The sequence below is a fragment of the Monodon monoceros genome, unplaced genomic scaffold (genome assembly GCF_005190385.1).
Source record: "Monodon monoceros isolate NGI ecotype Baffin Bay Population unplaced genomic scaffold, NGI_Narwhal_1 Super_Scaffold_9, whole genome shotgun sequence".
Taxonomy (NCBI): domain Eukaryota; kingdom Metazoa; phylum Chordata; class Mammalia; order Artiodactyla; family Monodontidae; genus Monodon; species Monodon monoceros.
Window position 1 is genome coordinate 44,534,890 of NW_021703786.1, and position 20,140 is coordinate 44,555,029.

General features: G+C 52.2%; 1 protein-coding gene across 4 annotated transcripts in view; it reads left to right on the plus strand.

Annotated features, from left to right (window-relative positions):
• The window catches only part of GAS7 (growth arrest specific 7), a 200,909-nt gene extending 183,355 nt beyond the window's left edge, over positions 1-17,554 (plus strand). For all 4 annotated transcript variants that reach the window (XM_029212829.1, XM_029212831.1, XM_029212830.1 and 1 more), the window contains exons 10-14: positions 4,462-4,590; positions 5,384-5,507; positions 9,011-9,090; positions 10,405-10,503; positions 11,140-17,554. In XM_029212829.1, the coding sequence (XP_029068662.1) occupies positions 4,462-4,590; positions 5,384-5,507; positions 9,011-9,090; positions 10,405-10,503; positions 11,140-11,253 (546 nt within the window). In that variant the 3' untranslated portion in view covers positions 11,254-17,554. The remainder of the gene's footprint in view (positions 1-4,461; positions 4,591-5,383; positions 5,508-9,010; positions 9,091-10,404; positions 10,504-11,139) is intronic.
• The last annotated feature ends 2,586 nt before the right edge of the window (positions 17,555-20,140 follow it).

The window sequence follows — 20,140 nt, forward strand, 5'->3', positions numbered from 1 at the left end:
GCTCGCGAAACTCAGGGGAACACTTATTAGGTTTACCAGTTTATTATATATTAAAGGATAGGATAAAGGCTAGAGATGTGTGTGCACGTCTGAGTGTGTTCACCAGTCCAGAAGCCCTCTGGGCCCTGAGATTGACAGATTGTTATAGAGGTTTCATCACATAGGCAGAATCAATTATTAACTCAATCTCCGGCCCTTCTCCTCTCCCCCTTACCAAGTGATGGGGAGGGGGCTGAAAGTTACAAGCTTCTAATCATGGCTTGGTCTTTGTGGTGACCAGCCCCCGTCCAGGAGCCCAGGCAGAGGCACCTCATTCGAACAAAAGACCCTTCTGTCACCCAGGAAATTCCAAGGGATGTAGGAGCTTGGTATCAGGAACAGTGGGTCAGAGACCAAATATTAGACCAAAGGATGCTCCTGGGACCGTTGTTGTTTAGGAAATTGCAAAGGCTCTAGGAGCTCCAGCCAGGAGCTGGGGACAAAAAGCAAAATATATATTTGTTATTATATCACAGTATCACGGTGATGTAAGTGTTAGGTGTAGGATATAATTCATCTCCCTCAATTTTATCAGCTACTGTTCAAGACAGCATCTCCGTTTCACAAATGAGAAGGAACAGAGGGGTTAAATCGCAGCCAGTGGTCACACAGCCAAGTTGGCTCAGCTGCTGAGGAAGCAGAGGAGAGGACTGAGTGAATTGCAGCTTTGACCCCCAGACCTTTTCTCCGGGCAGACCAGTGGCATTTAAAACACAGAACCCTGTTCTGAAGAGCACTTTGCCCTCTCTTAAGGACTGTCCAGGGCAGTGCAGTCTGGCCCTCCAAATGCCGGGATGTTTTAATTCAGGGCTGACTTCAGGTAGCTGACGGGAGGCTTCTGAAGAAGGTTCACACAAAATTCACACATAGATTTTTCTGTAAGAATGTCTGCTGCCTCCAGCCCATCGGTGGGTGTCGGTGCCCTCAGGCAATCATGGTGGCAGCCCAGTGGTTGTATGACAATTCCTTGAAAAGAAAAGGCTCCAAGGAGTATCCGTCCGCCCTGGATAATACGGCTCCATATGCGCGAAGTCCATTTTACCATCAGCTCCAAAAGGCTCGTTGAAAAATTCCACCCTGAATGTTCTGTGTCGGGGGCGAGAGCTCTTTAAGAAACGCAATTTCATTTCAGGAATCATTTAGGCTTTTCTAGTCTCCTAGCTCGAGCCATTGTTCATAGCAACAGGCTGTTAGAGAAATAAGATTGCTATATATAAAGGAAGTTATACCCGCTTCTGGGTGAAGAAGGGAGAACAGAAAAATTCCTTCTGATGGGAGAAAATCTAATCCTGCAATCGAGGCCATGCATTCAGCCAGAAGATTTTGGGGGGCACAGTGAGCCTCAGGAGACACGACTTTTATGTCAGTGCCATCACTAACAAGCTTTATGACCTTGGGCAAGTCACTTAGCATCTCTGAGCTTCCATTTTTTTCATGTGTGAAATGAAGAGATTAGACCAGATCAGTGACTTGAACCTTACTTGACTGTGACCCACCGTTATACATTTTCCATGGCCACCTGGAACACACAGGTATCCACCTCCAGATATCCGCATACAGATACACGTGTACGTGGCTAAAACAGCTGTTTGTGAAACTGCTTATCCTTCTGCCTAAAATGCACTCTGATATCTTCTCTTCGTGTCTGGGCTATGCTCATCTAAAAGCAGGTCCTGACCCACTAAAATGATTTCACAACTCTTAGTAACCCACTGGACTAGATACAGGCATACCTTGTTTAATACAGCACTTTGCTTTAGTGTGTGTGTAGTTTGTTTTGTTTTGTTTTAACAAATTGAAGATGTGCGGCGACCCTGCGTTGTCAGGTGATGGTTAGCATTTTTTTAGCAATAAGTATTTTAAAAATTAAGGTATGTGCATTTTTTAAAACAAATTTATTTATTTATTTATGGCTGTGTTGGGTCTTCGTTGCCGTGTGTGGGCTTTCTCTAGTTGCAGCGAAGGGGGGCTACTCTTTGTTGCAGCGTGCGGGCTTCTCATTGTGGTGGCTTCTCTTGTTGCGGAGCATGGGCTCTAGGCACACAGGCTTCAGTAGTTGTGGCACGGGGGCTCAGTACTTGTGGCTCGTCGGCTCTAGAGTGCAGGCTCAGTAGTTGTAGCACACGGGCTTAGTTGATCCGTGGCATGTGGAATCTTCCCAGACCAGGGCTCGAACCTGTGTCCCCTGCATTGGCAGGTGAATTCTTAACCACTGCGCCACCAGGGAAGACCCGGTATGTGCATTTTTAAGACATAAAGCTATTACACACTTAGCAGACTACAGTATAGTGTACACATCACTTTTATGTGCACTGGGAAACCAAAAAAATCCATGTGACTCGATTTATTGCAGTCTTCACTTTATTGTGGTGGTCTGGCCCCAAACCCACAATGTCTCCGAGGTCTCCCTGTGGTCTCTGAAATTCCTTCCAACTCGAGTTTTCTCTTACTCTCTTCTGATGAGTGACATGAAAGGAGGAGACAGGAATTCTGAAAGGCAAACCAAACGGCTTCAATAGCCTCTGGCATCCAAGCCAGGCCAGCTCAAGTTCATGCGGACAAGCTTCCAGGGAGGGCTTCTGCCTCCTGGTTCGCCAGAGATGCTTAAACGTTAAGAATGAGTATAAAAAAACACCCAGCCAACTTTCTTAAAGAAAAAAATTAGCCTTATTTTCAAAGTACTTAAAATACAGAGGGAGAATCCATGGGTCTGCAATCCACGGGGTTGAATGCTTCTGACAGCCAGTAGCACGATGTTTCCAGTATGTCATTTGGAATTGGGGGAGAGCGTTTGGGTGTGTTGGCAGGATCCTGGGCCCTTCTCCAGACCACAGAATCTGGGGCCGGCGCCCAGGACTCCTGAGTATTGATAAGCCTCTGCAAGGTCACTCCTGGGTACATGAAGTATGGAAATCCCTCAGAAAGAGACCGCGGAGTTACTGGGTCAACAGGCTGAGTTAACCCACGTAGAGCCCCCGGCAGGAGCCGGTTCCCATGGCAGCCAGTGATGCAGCCCCTCCCCCTCCTCCCTCGAAGCCTAATCTGTGTGGGGAAGGTGTTTTCTTGTTCTCAGCAGCGCTCAAGTTTGTGGCATCTTACAAACTGCCACCAGATGGGGGTGTTTTCCTGTGTAAGGAAGCTTCCAAGGGCTCAACAAAATGATAGCGGACGTTACAACCAACAGGAGGAAGAGAAGGGCGTTTGTGCAGCCCGCGCTCTCTGTTAGTCTTTGAAGGTTGTCCACCAACAAAGCATCGTCTTGTCACCCGGGGCATTGGGCCCTGAAGATCTAAGTAGAGAAGGGTCACCCACTGTGCACCAGCTCTGGCCAGATGCTGCGGACACAGCAGTGACCCAGCCGGCATGGTCCCCACCCTCCTAGAGCTCACAGTGATGTGTAATCGGTGCTTTAGGACCAGGAACACGTCTGTCCTTGAGGTCTCTGGGGAAAAGATAATGTAGGAAGAAGGGGCCTGGTGAAGGGGAGGAGGAGAGCGATCACAGAACCCCCGAGGTGGGATGTCGTCCACCCAGGGAAGTTCAGCTCTGCTTCCCAGGGGGGCCAATGGGTGGGGCTCTGAGAGGCTGAGTCGGGGGGCTCTAGGCTGTGACTTTGACCACAGCAGGTCCACATTTATCTGTTTTCTTATCAGATACATCTCATGTTCACAACCCCCCCCCCCAAAAAAAGTTTTAAGTAAAAGTTCTCCTTCCAAAGAGAGTGGAGTGGGAGAGAGGGAAGGAATGAAAGAGAAGGAAAAAGCTTGAAAACCATCCTCACCCAGCACCTCTCAGAGCATAAAGGACTCTTCTCTGTCCCTGGGGGTGCGAGGCCAGTTCATTCTGGTGCGGTGGGGTTGCGCCAGCCTCCATGCAGAGACCAGCAGGCACAGTTCAGGAAGGGGGGGGGGTGGCCCTGAGCTCCTAACAAGACCTCCTCGACCTCCAGACCGTGAGCAGATCCTCTGCGGTCTCAGCACCTGGCACGTAGTAGCTGTTCAATAAGTAGAGCTGCCCCGAGATCACCTGATTAAATGTCACCCACCCAGCAGTCCCTGTGTTAAGTGCTTGGGGACACAGAGATGGTGGCTTGGGTTCTGCCCCGAGAAAGCTCCCAGGTTGGAAAGAAAGGGAGCCGGACACCTGAGCAAAGCCCTAGAGGAAGCTCTGGGGACTTAGCGCAGGAAGGGGGTGCCCACAAGGGACTCGAAGGCTCCAGATGCTAACCTGTCCATTGGTGTGAACGCTGGGACGTGGCCAGCTGAGGTGACTTCCTCGACCACTACCAGATAAGCAGCCACTTGTCTCTGACCTTCCGGTGGGAAGGCCCCCCATCCTCGCCTGCAGGGTCGGGGGCAGCGCCCCCTCCCTCCACTTGCAGCTGCTGCCCCGGGGTCCTGAGTGTATCTCCCCCATCGACAGCTTCACAGTGAGGTGGAGAAGCCCCTCATGAACTTCCGCGAGAACTTCAAGAAGGACATGAAAAAGTGTGACCACCACATTGCAGACCTCCGCAAGCAGCTCGCCAGCCGCTATGCCGCGGTGGAGAAGGTGAGGCCCAGGGTGCCAGGGTGGGAGGGTCCTGCTGGAGGAGAGGGGGCTGGGAACCAGCAGGGGCTCCGTGTGCCGAGGCAGAGGCTTGTCCCCCTGTGATAGGATCTGGAGGGGTGGGGAGTATGAAATCCCCCTCCCCCAGCCAAAGAGTAGGTGGGCCGCTTCTCCCTGGTGCTCAGATTCTGAGTGGGAGTGGGCGTGGCTGCACCTGCAGTGGAGGGCATAGGGGGCCTCCATCCGGCACATGAGACAAGGTACACCCTGCTTTTGTGGGTCTTGGAGCCTGGATGTGCTGTCGGTCCACATGGGGCCCCCCTTTGCCTGGGGCTCACCTGGCAGATTCCCCCCTGATGGAATCCCCACCCCTGCCAGTAGCTGCCACCAAAGGGCCCATCCTGCCCCAGAATGGGGAGCCTGGTGCTACCAGCTGCTAAGCACTGCTGGGAAGTGATGTCGACCTTTGTGGTCCCTGCCACCCCGGAGAAGCTGTGATTTTAGGACCGCTTGGGTCCCCAGCACGTGTACGTGCTGCAATGAAAACATGCTGTGGGAGGCTTGCTCTAGGCCAAGAGATGGGGATGAGAGGATGCTTTGCAGCCTCCACGTGGTCCCTGACTGGCTGGGTGATGCTGGTCTAGCTGCTTAGTCTGTCGGAGCCACTGTGGCCTCATCCACAAAAGCAGGGAAAAGAAAGTACTCTTACCTAGAAAAGGGGAAGCCAGGCCCCGTGTGCCCCATAGGCCCTTCCTGGCTCTGAGCCCATGAACAGCTTCACGTCCTTGGACCCCAGGCCCGGAAAGCCCTCACGGAGCGGCAGAGAGACCTGGAGATGAAGACCCAGCAGCTGGAGATAAAGCTGAGCAACAAGACGGAGGAGGACATCAAGAAGGCGCGGAGGAAGTCCACACAGGCGGGTGAGTGAGGCACCGTCGCCCGCTGCCCCCGTCCGTCCTCACCTGGTCACAGAAACACAGGAGGGGCTGAGAGATGGCGTGCCCGCGAATGTGCATCCCACGGGCTGGGGTGGGGGGGGGGACTGTGGAGCGGGGAGCAGACCCGGCTGTGTCCAGGCCGTGGCAGGGGACAGGGCTCCCCACACCCTCCCTTTGGGCCAGAGGGCTCCTTCTGGTCCAAGGCCTGGATCTCTGGCCAGGAGGTGGACAGACTCTTCCAGGCACCCGGAATTCAGGGGTCCTGTCGCTGCGTGGAGCTCCTAGGGGAAGTGCAAGCCACACCCACCCAAGCTGTCCCACCTCCCCGGGGAGTGATACTCCAAAGGTTCACCTCTGGCGATGGGCTTCTGCCCCAGAACAGAGGTCAACATTTTGTGTAAAGAAATAACCGTATTTCAGATTTTCTCCAAAAGATTTCCCAATGAGTCGGCTTCTGCTTCCACCTAGAGGTAAAAATTAGCTAATGCACAAGGAAGGGGGGGAAAAACCAGTGAGAGACAGTAATCTAAAAAAGAAAATTGTTAAATATTTCTAAAAAACCAGTTTCATGGTGTACAAGGACGATGCGTTTTGCTGTCTGGGATTAAAATGTGTGCTGTGGGACTAGGGTTTGGATTAGATGGTCTCTAAATCCCTTTCACCCCAACTTCTGGTGGACCTGGTATAATTAGTTCTTTATAGGATGAAACAGCCACCTTCGTGACATTTTGAAATAAGGTGGTATAAACATGTCATAACAAAATAGTGTGATACAAATACAGCATTTTATATAAAGGTCTTTAATGCACAGTGGTAAAGTACTGGATGCAGAAACAGAAGGCACAATATACTTGTTGGGAGTAGGAAAGGGAACCTAAGGATGGGAGAGGCACATTTAAATTAGTTTAATTTATTAAACTATTAAAACATAACATTATATTACAAAGACAATATTGCTGCTTGACAAAAAATTTTAACACATAAGAATATAAAATCTTATTCCCCAGATATAATCACCATCAACACATCCTAGTGTTTTAATTTTTTTTAATGTTTTTTAATATTTAAATTTATAGGGACTTCCCTGGCGGTCCAGTGATTAAGACTCTGTGCGTCCAATGCAGGGGGCCCGGGTTCGATCCCTGGTCGGGGAACTAAGATCCCACATGCTGCACGGTGCAGCCAAAAAAAAAAAAAAAAAATTCATATACATAAAATCATATTACACTGTGTTCTGAACTTATATTTTAATTGATATATCTTAGAGAGAGCTCTATTCCATCACCCATAAAGTTATTTCCCCATCCATTCATGTACATCAGACTTTTTAAATAGTTGAATAGCGTGCAAGTGTATGATCGTATCCATATTTTGTTTCATCATTCCCCTAACTGATTTTTGTAAGACTTTTAGATTGTTTCAGAGTTTTTGCCAATGCCAGCGATGCTGTTACTATAAATGCATCTCAGGGGTGGGGGGAACAGCACCTGCATATAGACAGTATAGAGATGGGGTCGGGGTTTCTGGGTCAGAGGCTTGTATTCATTTTGATAGATGTTTCCAGGTTGCTTTCCAGAGAGGGGCGCCCACCAATAGCTCTGTGAACGCCTGTCCCCTAAACTCTTGGACAGCACTGACTGCTCTCAGATTTTGACATCGTAACTGTCTGGTGAAAAATAGTATTTTGTTTCTAATTTAATTTACACGCTTTTTGAGAGGAGTTGAGCGTTTTAAAACTAGACTTATAAATCATCGTGGCTTTTCTTTTTTATGATTCACTCATATGCTCCCCCCGTTTTCATGTCAAATGGCTGGTCTTGTTCTTATTGATTGATTAGGAAAATTAACTTTTTGTCATTTGAATTGCATATATTTTTCGTAAGTTGTTTATCTTTTTATTTTGTTCTTTGTGTTTTCTTTTTCATTTTTCTTTTCTTTTCTGGGGGGTGTGTGTGCTTATTTAATCTTCACTGTGGCTCTATGAAGGTACCATTATTATCCCCATTTTACAGATTACGAAACTGAGGCACAGGCAGGGTGAATCAACTTGTCCAGGACTGCACGGCTAGTAAACAGTGGAGCTGTGTGACAGCCCAGATCTGGTTCCAGAATCCATGTCCTTAACCTGTACTGTTCAGAAGAGCCTGATTTCAAACCCTTGGGATGCCTAGAGAAGAGACACACCTACCTTCACCTATACTATTTCCTGATGTTGCAGAAGTTCCTGAAGCATGTTGTCAAAATCAGGATCAGCAAATAGGGCTTTGGGAGTTTCACATGGTGTTTATAGGGTGACCCCACCCACGGTCAGGCACAAGCTCTTGGTGGGAATGCATCTGCAATGAAATATCCACTTTCTTCCCTATAGTCAGTCTTTCTTGGGATCAAGGGCCCAGTCTTAGCCTTGAACCAAGGGCAAAATGAACAGAGCCTTGATTTGGGGTTGCTCAAGGCTTAGCTCCCAGCCAATGGTGTATGGTTCACTGGGGAGGGGGCCCTGAGCCAGGCCCTGGGTCATGTGGGCATAACTCTGCCCACTTTCTTTCACTTTCATATCTGAACCCACATGAGCAAGGTGATGCCATTATAGGAATCCCTTTGAAGAGTTCATCATTATCTCTGGGTTCACTCATGAGTTTTCCCATCATGAGCAGAGACCATGATGACTTCCTCTCTCTGGCACCCTGAGATGATCAGGAAACTACATGCAGACCAGGCTGTGCTTCTCCAACTGTGATGTGCACGGGGATCACCTGAGGATCTTGTGGAAATAGTTTCTGATTCACTAGGTCTCGGAAACATCCTGAGATTGCATTTCGAGCAAACTCCCAGGGCGTACTGATGCTGCTGGCCCAGGAACTGTGTTCTGTGTAGCAAGGGTCTGGGACGCTGGGACCTTAGTAATGTTGCAATTACTTGCAGTTTGTTAAATAGTTTGTTTCAGATCTCTCTCTTATGAAATAAAATAGAAAGAGCTCATTCCCTTCCCACCCACCCTTTGCTGCTGCATGTACACACACGCGCGCGCACACAGACACACACACACACACACACACACACACACACACGTGATTTGCAAACTTCCCTTCTTTAACTCTAACTAGTAGCAAGTTACTTGAGACACATGTTTCAACCAAGCAGGACTCTCCAATGTGAAATGAAACTCCCATCTTTAGAAGAGGAAGCATTTCTTGGGCTCATGATAGAGTTGGGGGTCCTAGGAGTACCCCCCCCCACCCCTACCATATATATATTCTTACTGAGAAAACCCCTTCCTGAGTTTTTGGTGTCTGGAGTCTAGTTCAGATGGACACTCTGAAGCCGGTCTCTCGTAAGGCTGGGTTGCCCCCTTCTCTTGCTCTGTTCATCCTCTCCACCCCCCAACTTTCCGGTGGCCTCCATCACCCTGACTGTGGGGTGCAGGTGGGAGAAGGCGGCCATGGTGAGGACAGGACAGAGTATGACAGTGGCCTTGGCCCTTCCAGGAGATGACCTCATGCGCTGTGTGGACCTCTACAACCAGGCCCAGTCCAAGTGGTTTGAAGAGATGGTGACCACCACGTTGGTGAGTGACCAGAGATGCATGCGCTTGTCCGTGCAGGGGCGGGCGCTCAGGAATCCCTGGGTGGATGGTGGCGGATGTGCAGGCAATGGGGTGGAGGTCACCGTGGAGATGGTCATTAGATCTGCTCTAGTGTTGGGACTGAGACCTCAACTCCGGACCAGCCCGTGTGGATTCAGATCCCTGCCCTGGCACTTCCTAGCTGTGTGAACACGGGCGACGATGCGCTCGTACTGCATCCTCTGAGGGGTCAGCGTCAACCAAGCAGACAGCGGTCCCTTTAGGAAAAATAGCCAAGCTGAGTATTTCTGTGAAGTCAGCACCCACTGAAGGGGGTGAAGCGGGGTTGGCACGTGGGTCATGGGGCCAGATGAGAAAGGAGGCATCATGCCAGGTGCTTATCACACCGTCCCGCTGCCCCCAAGCCACCGCCGTCCATCTGGCTGTCCAGCATGAGACTAACCCTCTGCCTGCCCCAGGTGCCAGTCCACCAGAGCAGATTAGAGGCCTCCCCCGGGCACAGTGACCTAGTTTTCCTCCTGGTTAATCTCCTAATTAAACTCCCTGCTTTACTTCCTACGCCCAGGTTAATCACCTGAACAGTGACCTAGTTGTGCACAGAATAGCAGCCGGATCTCCTAAATTCCAAAGATGCAGAGCCACCTAGGATCCAAAGGGCAAACACTCCGCTCTTCCCTTTGACAGTGGCCACCCTGCTCCCGGCCCTCCTGGCTCCCTTGACCTGCCCCTCAGTGCTTGGGGTAGACAGAGGAGACGAGGCCACTCAGCAGAGGCCCAGGGACAAAGCCCCAAGAGGTGGAGGTGCAGAAGCTTCTGCACGTGTTCCATCTCTCCACGCCATCAGGGGCTGGGGCTGGGGCTGCACCAGTGCAGACGCGTGATTAAGGGCACGACAGACCCTGGTGCAAATGCCGCTGCTCCCATAATTCCCTGTCGCTGTGGGCAAGCGATGTTACCTCTGTAGGTGTTCATTCCCTTGTTTGGAGAATGTGGGTAAGAAGAGAACCTCTTACAATTATGATGAGGACAATTAAGCAGTGCCCGTAAAGCCCTTAGCACCCACCACGCCTGGCAGAACGAGAGTCAGGAGACAGTAACTGCTGTGCCCTCAGCTACACCTTCACTCCCAGATACGGGGTGGGTTCCTCGTCAGACCCCAGAGGGTCAGGCAGGATGGGGGATCAGCAGGCAGCATCTGTGTTTTGTGTATAGGGGGGTGTGGGACCCGCATGGTGGGGAAGGTCCCCAGGTGGAAGGGACACCCCCAGAGGTCTCTGCCGGTTTCCTCCTCTGCAGGAGCTGGAACGGCTGGAGGTGGAGAGGGTGGAGATGATCCGGCAACATCTGTGCCAGTACACGCAGCTGCGGCACGAGACGGACATGTTCAACCAAAGCGTGAGTTCCCCGGGCCGAGGCCAGCGGGGCCCCTGGGCGGCGTGGGGCCGGGGAGAGCCATGGCCCTGTGCCGTGGTGGCAGGTCAAGTAGCTGCTACAGGTGAATCTGTCCGGAAGGCGGGCACGGGCTCGGGCCTGCGGGTGACCCCTTGGGATGGACATGTCAGCTACCCTGGATGTCCATGTGAATCCATCCCGAGCGCATCACATAGATGCGTCACGATAGTTAAAATAGCTGGAGATGTCCTTGTCTCCCCTGGCGAATTTCTTACGATGCTGGGAACTATTCAAAACTTCTCAAGCCGACATTCCATTTGACCTGTTCTCAGGTGGTAAATGTGGAGACTGATGGAAGGAGAAACAGGTCACAGACCCTTGGGCCACCTGCCCTTTCATCCACTCTGACGTCTGGAGGGTCACATGCACGAGGGAGAGCAGGGCAGAGGCCAGAGCTTCAGGCCCCCGGGTCTTCCAGCCCCTGCCACGTCTGTCCCTCGCACGGGCCTCCCCGGGGCCTCACAACCCTCTAGAGAGGCTGCTCTGACGGGCCCGAGGGTGCAAGCAGCGTGGTTCAGAGGATATGTCCCTGGCTCGGCCGCTGCCTCTGAAGGTATCCCTCTTCTCCATCCCTTGCAGACAGTCGAGCCTGTGGACCAACTGCTTCGAAAAGTGGACCCAGCCAAAGACAGGGAGCTGTGGGTCAGGGAGCACAAGACGGGCAACATCCGCCCCGTGGACATGGAGATCTAGACACACAGCCTGGGGGGTCCTGCCGAGGAGGGGCTGAGGTCCCACGCAGAGGAGGTGGCACTCCTGCCAGGGGGGACCTGCTCCCAAGCGGAGCTGCCCTCCCACCCGCTCTCCTGGTCCACTGAGGAGAGGGGACAGTGAAGCCAGAAGAGCGGCCCGGATGGCCCCATGGGGAGCTCCCCAGTGTTCCCAGGCCGAGAAGATGGATCCACAGCCCTGCCCTTGTCTCCGAGGCTGAAGCCCCCCAAGTCCCATGCCGTGCTTGCCACTCCGAGAACAAACCGAGGCTGGAACGTTGTGGTCCCTGCTGAGCACCAGAGAGGTCCCCTCCCCACCCAGAGCCAGCTGTGTCACACGCTCACGCCCCTGGAAGCCCCAAGGCCCTTCCTCCAGCCAGCCCACTTGTCTCCAGGGCTTTGGAGGGGCGGGGGAGAGAGGTCTCTGTCTCCAAGCCAAGTGTCAGGATCAGAATCGTGGATAGAAGGCACCTTTCAGCTCAACAGCCCACACCCAGAATCCTTTGCAGCAGCCCTCCCTCTTTGTTTTTTCCCGTTGCATATTCTGGGAGCCCACATCCTGGCTCTTCTCTGCTACTTTTCATCGTTGGGAGTCTTGGGAAGAATGCCTGGCTCCTGTTCTCCCAGACTGACCCTGCCTGCAGAGGTCAGGATGGAACTACCTCGTTCAGCAAATTCGCCCCAAGTCGGAGCATTGAATCGTGTTTCCTATTAGATCAGGCGTCAATGTCACGTGCTGTCTCTGGGCAGCCCCGTCCACCCAGCCCACAGCCGCTTCCTCGGGGGAGCTCCATCCTCCACCCTCGCTTGTCCTGGGGGGCTGGGTCAGTCCCATGTTGGAGATGGGTTGGGGCAAGTGTCTGTCACCCCCCCCCCAGATGGCTCCACCTGCCTACGCACAGCGGGGTCAGGACCACTGTCTCATGTATGGCTCTCACTGGCAGGCACTGTGCAGGCATCGCAGACTCTCGTAGCCACAGTACATGTCACCAGGCAGTCTGGCACCTTGGCCTCTCAGCTCCTGCACGTTTCAAATCCCCGCACGGAGCCCCTGCTTGGTGCTGCTACCCCCTTGCCCTTTGCCCATCTCCCCATTCCTGGGAGAGCCTGGTCTGAGTGTGACCTGGGAAGCTTTGGCACTGCCATCGGGTCCTCACTCGTCTCTTTCTCCCTCACGTGTTAAATCTTGAGAATCAGCTCGAGGCCACGGGAGGAAGAAAAGGGCTGAAGGAGGTCAGACAACTTGCAAGGGGCACATTCTGGCCCGGAACCCGCACCCTGAGAACCCATCTTTCCTGTTAATCTTTCCCTTGATTACTTCGGATTCACAGGACTCACGTGTTTCTCGGAAGGGCAGACGTCTAAGGTAACTCACTGGTCTTTCTCTCTGTCGTCCATGCTGGTAACTGATGACTTGTTATTCTTGAATCTTTTGGCACCTCTGCCTTTTGAGTCAGTATGGCGCCCTCATAGTTACGGTAGAAAGATGCCGAATAGCCTAAAGCAAACCAAGCTTTGGCAGTTTTTTTATTGAAACATCCCAACCAGAAAGGTCAACAGGAAGGCCTTCACCAACATGAAGGCCAGCAGGACGGATGTGTGTCTGGTATGGAGAACCACTCCTGGTCTGAAGTTGGGCCATGACACCAGCTGCCAGTTTGGGGATATCATTTCTTTGGTTTCTCTGTAAAAGATCGGTGCTAGTAGTAATTGCTTTGTGGCTTAGTAAACTAATTTGTGGGTGATTTTCCGACATTCAAAGCCAACAACCTTGTTATTAACGCAGATACTTTGAGTGTGATATCGCTCGTTGATTTTGTTTTCTCATCCCCATCTGAGGATTCCGGAGTCTTCTGTGCTTCCCTGGGGCTCTCTTGCCTCTTTCAGGGTAGCCCAAGTTGGCCCCTTGTGGGCCAGTCTATTTTCTGAAGTCATTCTTTCCCCCTCATCCTTTTCCCTCGGTTTCGTTAGCCCTTCCACATCTTTTTTCTTTTTTCTTCCCTCCTTTATTCATTCATCAGGCATTTAGCTGAGCCTGGGCAATGTGCTAAGATCTAGGGACAAGGTATGGCCCTGTCATCAGGGGAGCCCACAGTCTCTTGTTTGGTAGAGACTTGTCTTTTCTCCAGGGGTCTTGCAGGTCAGTAACTTTGGCATTCACGTACAGGTACTCTGCAGAATTTAGGTTTGCAGAGATACTGTCTGTTGTGCTAATAGCTCTTCTTTCATTCATTCAGCCATTCACTCATTCGTTCATTTAATCATCAGACACCTGGGGCAAGCCAGGCATTGTGCCGGTACTAGAAATGTAGCTGCATACCAGACAGGCACTCCGCCCCCGGCCCCCCTCTATTCTCCATGTGGAAGGGGGATGTTTTCAGACCTTTCTGGGGAATGAGAACCTTGCACCCCTTCCACATTTAACCCACTGGGAGCCTGTAATCATAATACAAACTGCTGCCATGTGGCATTTACCCAAGGACAGAGAAACCAGGCAGCAACAAGAGTATGATCACCTGGTCCGCCAGACCCTCCATGGCTCATATCCAACTCAAAGTTCAGAGATTTGTTTTAGATCATTCTTCTCACTTTACAAAGAGGAAGAATGAAGCCGGAGGACGGCCGGTGAGAGCCGTGAAATGAACAGCGACCTACAAGCAGGGCTGGAATCCCTATGTTAACAGGGCTCCGCATGTGGGTGAAGTCAGAGTTAGGGTGAAGAGTCTGGAATACCTAAAAGCGCGCTTCAGAGGGACCCTCGGCCCCGGCGGTGGTTTGGGTTTGGGCTTTGGCACGTAGGTTATAGGAGGGTCTGCCTGGCTTGATTCAGGGTGAGTGGCCCCAGGCCATCCTTGAGCACATCCATTGTTCCATTTCTGAGGACAGGTGAGCCTCTTCTACCTGGGAGACACGGGTGCACTTCGTTTTGTCTGTGATAGCCTGATGTTTTACAAAACAGTCTCTGAAACAAAAGTGAGTTGCCACGAAAACCTCCAGGAAAAGCTACTTGTTCCTCTCCATTTTTTTTTTCTCTTGCTTTTGATCGGTATTGCAAAGCCCTGGCCAGCTGAGCCACAGGAACGGCTGCCCCGAGGTTCTGCCCGTGGAACCACCTTGGGCCTCCTTTCACTGGGGAGGGTGGATTGGGTTTCTGCAGTAGGAGACATTTCTCCCTTCACTGGGGCTGATTAATGATCGAAGCAAATAGAAACCGTACAACTCAGGAACCAGGGGTTTGTTTCTGTTCCCTTTGTGAAAACCAATCCATTACGAGATTAGGGGATGGGTGCAGAGAAATCCTGGTGGAGCCAAAGTCCCTTCTTGGCAATTCAAGCCATGAAATTCAAAGGACGTCAAAGACCTCAGCTTGTTTAGGTGATTTTACTTCCAGCTGTGAGTGGCCTTGACAAGGAGAGTTTAAACAGGATTCTGCAGACCTGCTGCTGGTTATGTAGGTAGGGAAAGCCTTGGACAAATGTTAAGTGGGGCGCAGACCAGCGGCCGGCTTCCTTAGCCGGCATACTGTCTTATTTCCATAAGCCTCCCCGCCCCTACAAGTCCCCCTGCCTTTTCTTTTTACAAGTTTATTTGACGTTTGGTATCGGGGGTTCATTGACATACAGTAAAATTCACCCTTTTGAAGTCTACAGTTCAGTGAATTTTGACAAAGGTACACAGCCTTGTAACCAGCACCGAAATCAACGTGGTATTTCCATCACTCCAAAACATCCCCTCAGGCTCCTTTGATGTCCATCCACTCCTCCCACCCCCAGCACCTGGTGACCACTGATGGATTTTCTGACCCTGCAGATTTGCCTTTTCTAGAATGTCATAGAAGTGGAGCCACACTGCAGTAGCCTTACAGTCTGGCCTCCGTCACTCGGCTCGTTGCCTCTGAGTCACCTTGTGGCTGGGTGTCAGTAGCTTGTCCCCTTATATCTCCAGTCCGTTGCATGGGTGCACCCCGCTGCTTCCTTGCTTTTAAAATGAGTTGTCTGCCCCCGAAGTTCCTGGCCTGGGGTCTTAAGCTCGTTTGCACGGCTACTTTCAGCCAGCGGCGCCCACGAGTGGTTCTTGGGGCTCACGCCTGCATTTTCGGATCATTTTAAGTTTTTGACAATGCAGAAAGCTGCTGGGGTCGGGGGGAGGGGGCGGGCAGGGTCTCCACTGCCCTCCATTTCCGCTGGCATCTCAGCTGGTAGTTCTACTTGCTTCTGGGGACGCTCCCTTCAACTCGCCCAGTCCCTGCCATTTGGTGAGGGTTAGAGGGTGTGGAAGGTGGGTGGAGGGAGCGTGGATGAGAAGACAGGGAGTCCATCACCACCCTTTCCTGGATCTCTGTTCCTTCATCGGCAAACTGAAGGTTTTCGTTCTAGACGGTCTCCCAGGCCTCCTCCAGCTGCTGCATTCTGTCTCCTCCCCTTGGCACCTCCAGTTTTGTACCCTGTGCCCACGTCATGCCCAATCTGTGTCCCGTCAGCACGGCTGTGCGTGATGTCACCTAACACCCTCATGAGAGGGGTACCCAGGCGCTTCTCTGTTCAGATACAAAAACTTAAGAGTTTCGTGAGCTGTTGAGAATGAGGTAGTTCCTCCTCGGACCCCTAAAGAAAGCAGAAGTCATTAATTTTTATCCACCAAGTTTTGACACCATGTCCTGAAAGTCACTTCCAAGGAGCATAAACAGGCATGAAGACACAGCCCCCTCCCTTCAGGTTCTTGTCGCTGCCGGAGCTTTGCTCACCTGGCCTGTGCCCTCACCGTACTGGATGGTGGCAGAGAGAGGGCCGCACCCAGCTGACACTGTTCAGCTCTGGGCCTGACCCCCAAGGTAAGAACTCCTCCAGGCACATCTTGATCGTGCCCTGCTCAGTGAAAGTTGAGCCCCGGAAGGCAACCAGCACCTCTCCCAGCAAATGGAAGACATTCTTGGGTCCAGGCCAGGTGAAGGTATGGGCCATGGAACCCAAGTCACAGGGCCCCACGCTGCCAGGGACCGCGAAAGACTTTCACACCATGAGAGTCATTTCTGTCGGGCCTTTTCTGAAAGTGAGGGACCCAACTCCCCTTTCCTGGTTTGGGTGAGACCAAGACAAGTGACAAAAACCAATGTTCCATTTCCCCTAACCCTCTAGATGCTGGGGCGTGGCTGTTGGGTGCCTTTGTTGGGAGGTGCCTCTGAGGGAAGAGGGGTTGTGATGAACTTGGATCTCTATGCGCTGTTCAGGGGAATTGACCCTTTGTGTCTGAGGGAAATTCCTAATGGGATTGCAGCGGCGGGATGCAGGGGGTCAGGCACATGCGTGCTCTCCTGGGGACAGTGTGACATGGGGATGAGGAAGGAAAGCATATGGTACCAGGGCAAGAGCACCGGACTGGCCCTGCTCCGCCGTCTCATTTGTCCCATAACCTGAAGTTAAGTCACATCCCCTCCCAGGACCTGTGTGTTATTACCGAGTGGAGTTGCTCCCCATCTGGCGCCACACGCGGCAGCAGACTGGCTCTCGGGACTGTGGCCTCCAGGCAGCCATGTGGACCCAGGGACAGTCATTCAAATGGACACGAGCCATCCTTGGTGACAGGGGCCCCAAATTTGCATCTCTGCCCTTAGGAAGGAGATGAAGGGGGTGGGCAGCCCTTTCACAAACGAGCACATCAGCAAACCCCATGAAAGTGGAATTTTCTAACAAACTTGCTTGTTTGCTCTGTTTTCTGTAACTTTTGCTAAATACTTTATACATTTTTAACGTTAAACAGCGGTGTCTCCTCCAGCATTCCTCATCCCAGAATGAATGTTTACTCCACATTGTATATCCTTCCATCCCCTGGCTGCCTAGATCAGTAAATAAAATTGATGTACTATAATTTATAAGTAACACTCTTGAAACTCTGATCCCTATGGAGGCTGTAATCCACCCTTCCCACCCTGTCCCCACCCCACCCCAGCCCCGTAATAGCATTTGTGTGTATTAATGCTGAAAAGTTAAATGTTTAAAGGGTTTAAATTTTGAAGGCGTTTGCTATATATAATTGTTCTGCATTATTATAAAGCATTTTCAGGAAGTTAAATGTTCTCTTTTTTTTCCCCTTCGGCGCTGTGTGTACACTTGAGATGCTTAGCTTCATCCCGTGTAAAATAAACTGTCCAGAGACACTGAGTCGTCCCACTGGGCAACCCTCTTCCCTGGAGGGCTGCCACACTCTCTTTTGTACAAATGCGCTCAGCGTTCCTCCCATACTCCCAGGCTTGGTGATAATTTTACCCTCGATGACTTAGCAGAGGGACAAAGGGCACCTGGGCATTGACCCCCCCCCACCCCCCCGATGGGTATCACGCTGTCAGACCCACACCCCTGGCCCCAGTCCCCTCCCCTGGAGACTTCTGTCCCTGTGAACAGAAGAGGCTCCTGGCTGTTATTTCTTTTCTTATCCATCCATCCAATAATTATTGAACACCACTGTATGTCAGACACTGCTCTCAGTACTGGGAACACATCAGTGGTGAAAACAGATCAAGAACCCTGACCTCATGGAACTTATTTTCTAGCTGAAAGAGACAGAGTAATGAAATGATACAGTGTGTGTGAAGATGTTAGGTGTTATGGAGAAGGGGGGGGGCGGGGATGGGTAGTTTCGGGGGTGAGGGTGGGTGAGTTGCAACATGAAATAGGGTGATGGGGGTGGCCTCACTGAGAAGGTGACATTTGACCAAAGTCGAGGAGACCTGGGACTTTGAAGTCCCTCCCTGGGAGGAAGCCTGGCAGGTAGCTGGGGGAAGCATGCTCCAGGCAGAGGAGGTAGCCCCTTTAAGGGCCGGAGGCACCTAATTGTTTGAGGCCAGTGTGGCTGGAGGGCGGGGCGGGCAGACTCTGCAGAGCTTGGAAGGCCTTGCAAGGCCTATGACTTTTACTCTGGGGGCGTGGGGTGGTCCAAGCCGGGTAGCCCGTGCAGCCTAATTTCCTTGCTGTGGGGCTCGCTAGGGGGTCAGGGGACCAGGGCAGCCATAACTCGGGCAGAGGGGATGGTGCCTGCAGGGGTGGCCACGTGGAGGTGGGGAGAATGCTCAGGTTCTGGACGTGCCTTGAAAGTGGAGCCAGCACGATTTCGAGCCAGATTGAAGTGGGGTGTGACGGAAACAGAGGCGCTGGTGATGACACCGAGGGTGTCGGTCCAAGCAACCCAAAGGATGGATCGCTATTTACCACAATGGGGACGCCCTTGGGAGGGGCGTTCCTTCCCATTCTCGGCCTCCCACCCGCCCTCTCCAAATCCCCTTACCTCTCTGCTTCCTGGCCGGGGTCGAAGGGTCCGCTTGCCGTTCAGCTCACGCAGGGGAAGGTAGAGGAACGGGATGGGAGCTGGGGGACTGCCAGCTTGGGGTGGGACAGGGCCAGCCTCTGGGAAGAGCCTGTGTCTTTCAGTGAAGGCCAGGCCGGGAGGGGGAGACACAGAGTCACTGGCCGGAGACGAGGCCTTCTCCCCAGTGGTCTTAGGGGTTCGGGGAGAGTTTATGGCCCCGGCTCAGACTTAACAAATCCGTTCACAATACATCATCCCCAACAACTTGTTTGGCTAAGGAGCATAAACTCTCCCTCTGATAGAAGATGTTTATTCAGGTTTTCAAACAAACCTCCAGGTCATGACCCCTCTCTCGGCAGCATCAACACAGCTGCCTGTGGTCCCCTCCCACGGTTGGGCCCCTCCTGGGCACAGCAACCTGAAGAATGTGGACAGTACCTGCTCCTTCCTCCTTGACCTTGGGAAGGGCAGAGGGACTGGGGGAGCTCTGGCTGCCTTCTGTGTTAAGCCGGGGCCCTGCCTCCTTACCCGCCTCTTCCGTCGTCATGGCAACCCAGGTCCTCACCTTCAGAAATGCAGCTTCTTTCTTGACCCCTCTGCTCAGGCCTCCTTGAGAAAGGAGGCTGCTGTAATGTCTTGAAAAGAGCCCTCAGTGGGGAGGCCGCCCTGGGCTTTCCTCCTGGCTTCGCCATTTGGCATCTGTGTGACACAGGCAGGTGACATCCTTTTGGAGCTTGGTTTCTTCCTGTGACATCGGCCTCGCCTCACCTGCAGTCTCGGTGTGGATACCCAGGAGGCACTTCTAATCACCTCCCATGCCAGGTTCAGAGGCTAGGGTGAAGGCCTGTGGCCTCACTTTCATGGCCTGGGTTTTGTTTGTTTGTTTGTTTTTGAGTTCAGTGACTGTCCTGTTTCCAACTGCTCTGGAGAACAAATGCTGCAAGACAGTGAAAGTCTAGACAAAGAGAAAGGGCTCCTTTGAAGAAATGATATGCTGTCACAAACTGATGGGAAAAAATAATGACACATACACACACACCCCATCCCCTAACATTAAGGCCTCCTGAGAAACACTCTGGACCCGCAGTGGGTGGGGTGGTCAGGAGGGATAGGTCAGCACATCTGTGCCTGAACTTCCAGGTCCTTTCTGAGCAACACCAGGGGAGGCTGGCAGGTGGCTTTCTCCCAGCAGCGGGGACCTGCTTTCCCCTGCCATTAGCCTGTTACGAAATAGGATAAAAACCCCAACTCACCCGCCTAGACACTGTGGGCTTTATTCTTTATAGTTACCACCCCTGGACAAAGAAGAGACATCTCTCCCATCCAAGACGGCGATTCTGGGGTTCCAGGCGTTATGCTCAGCCAAGCCAGGGTGCCACCGACCTCTCCTTTGGGTGATGAGATTTCAGGTGCAAACCTACTCATGAGGGCTCTTCCCTGTGGCCTGTTCTGGTGACCGAGCTGACCGCAGGGGTGGAAGCCTCCCCTGGTGGAGCTCCCTGTCCCCTGCTTGTCCAGTCACTCACTCAACAAGCATGTTGTCTGCCAGCTCCTGGCACCAGGCTTGGTTG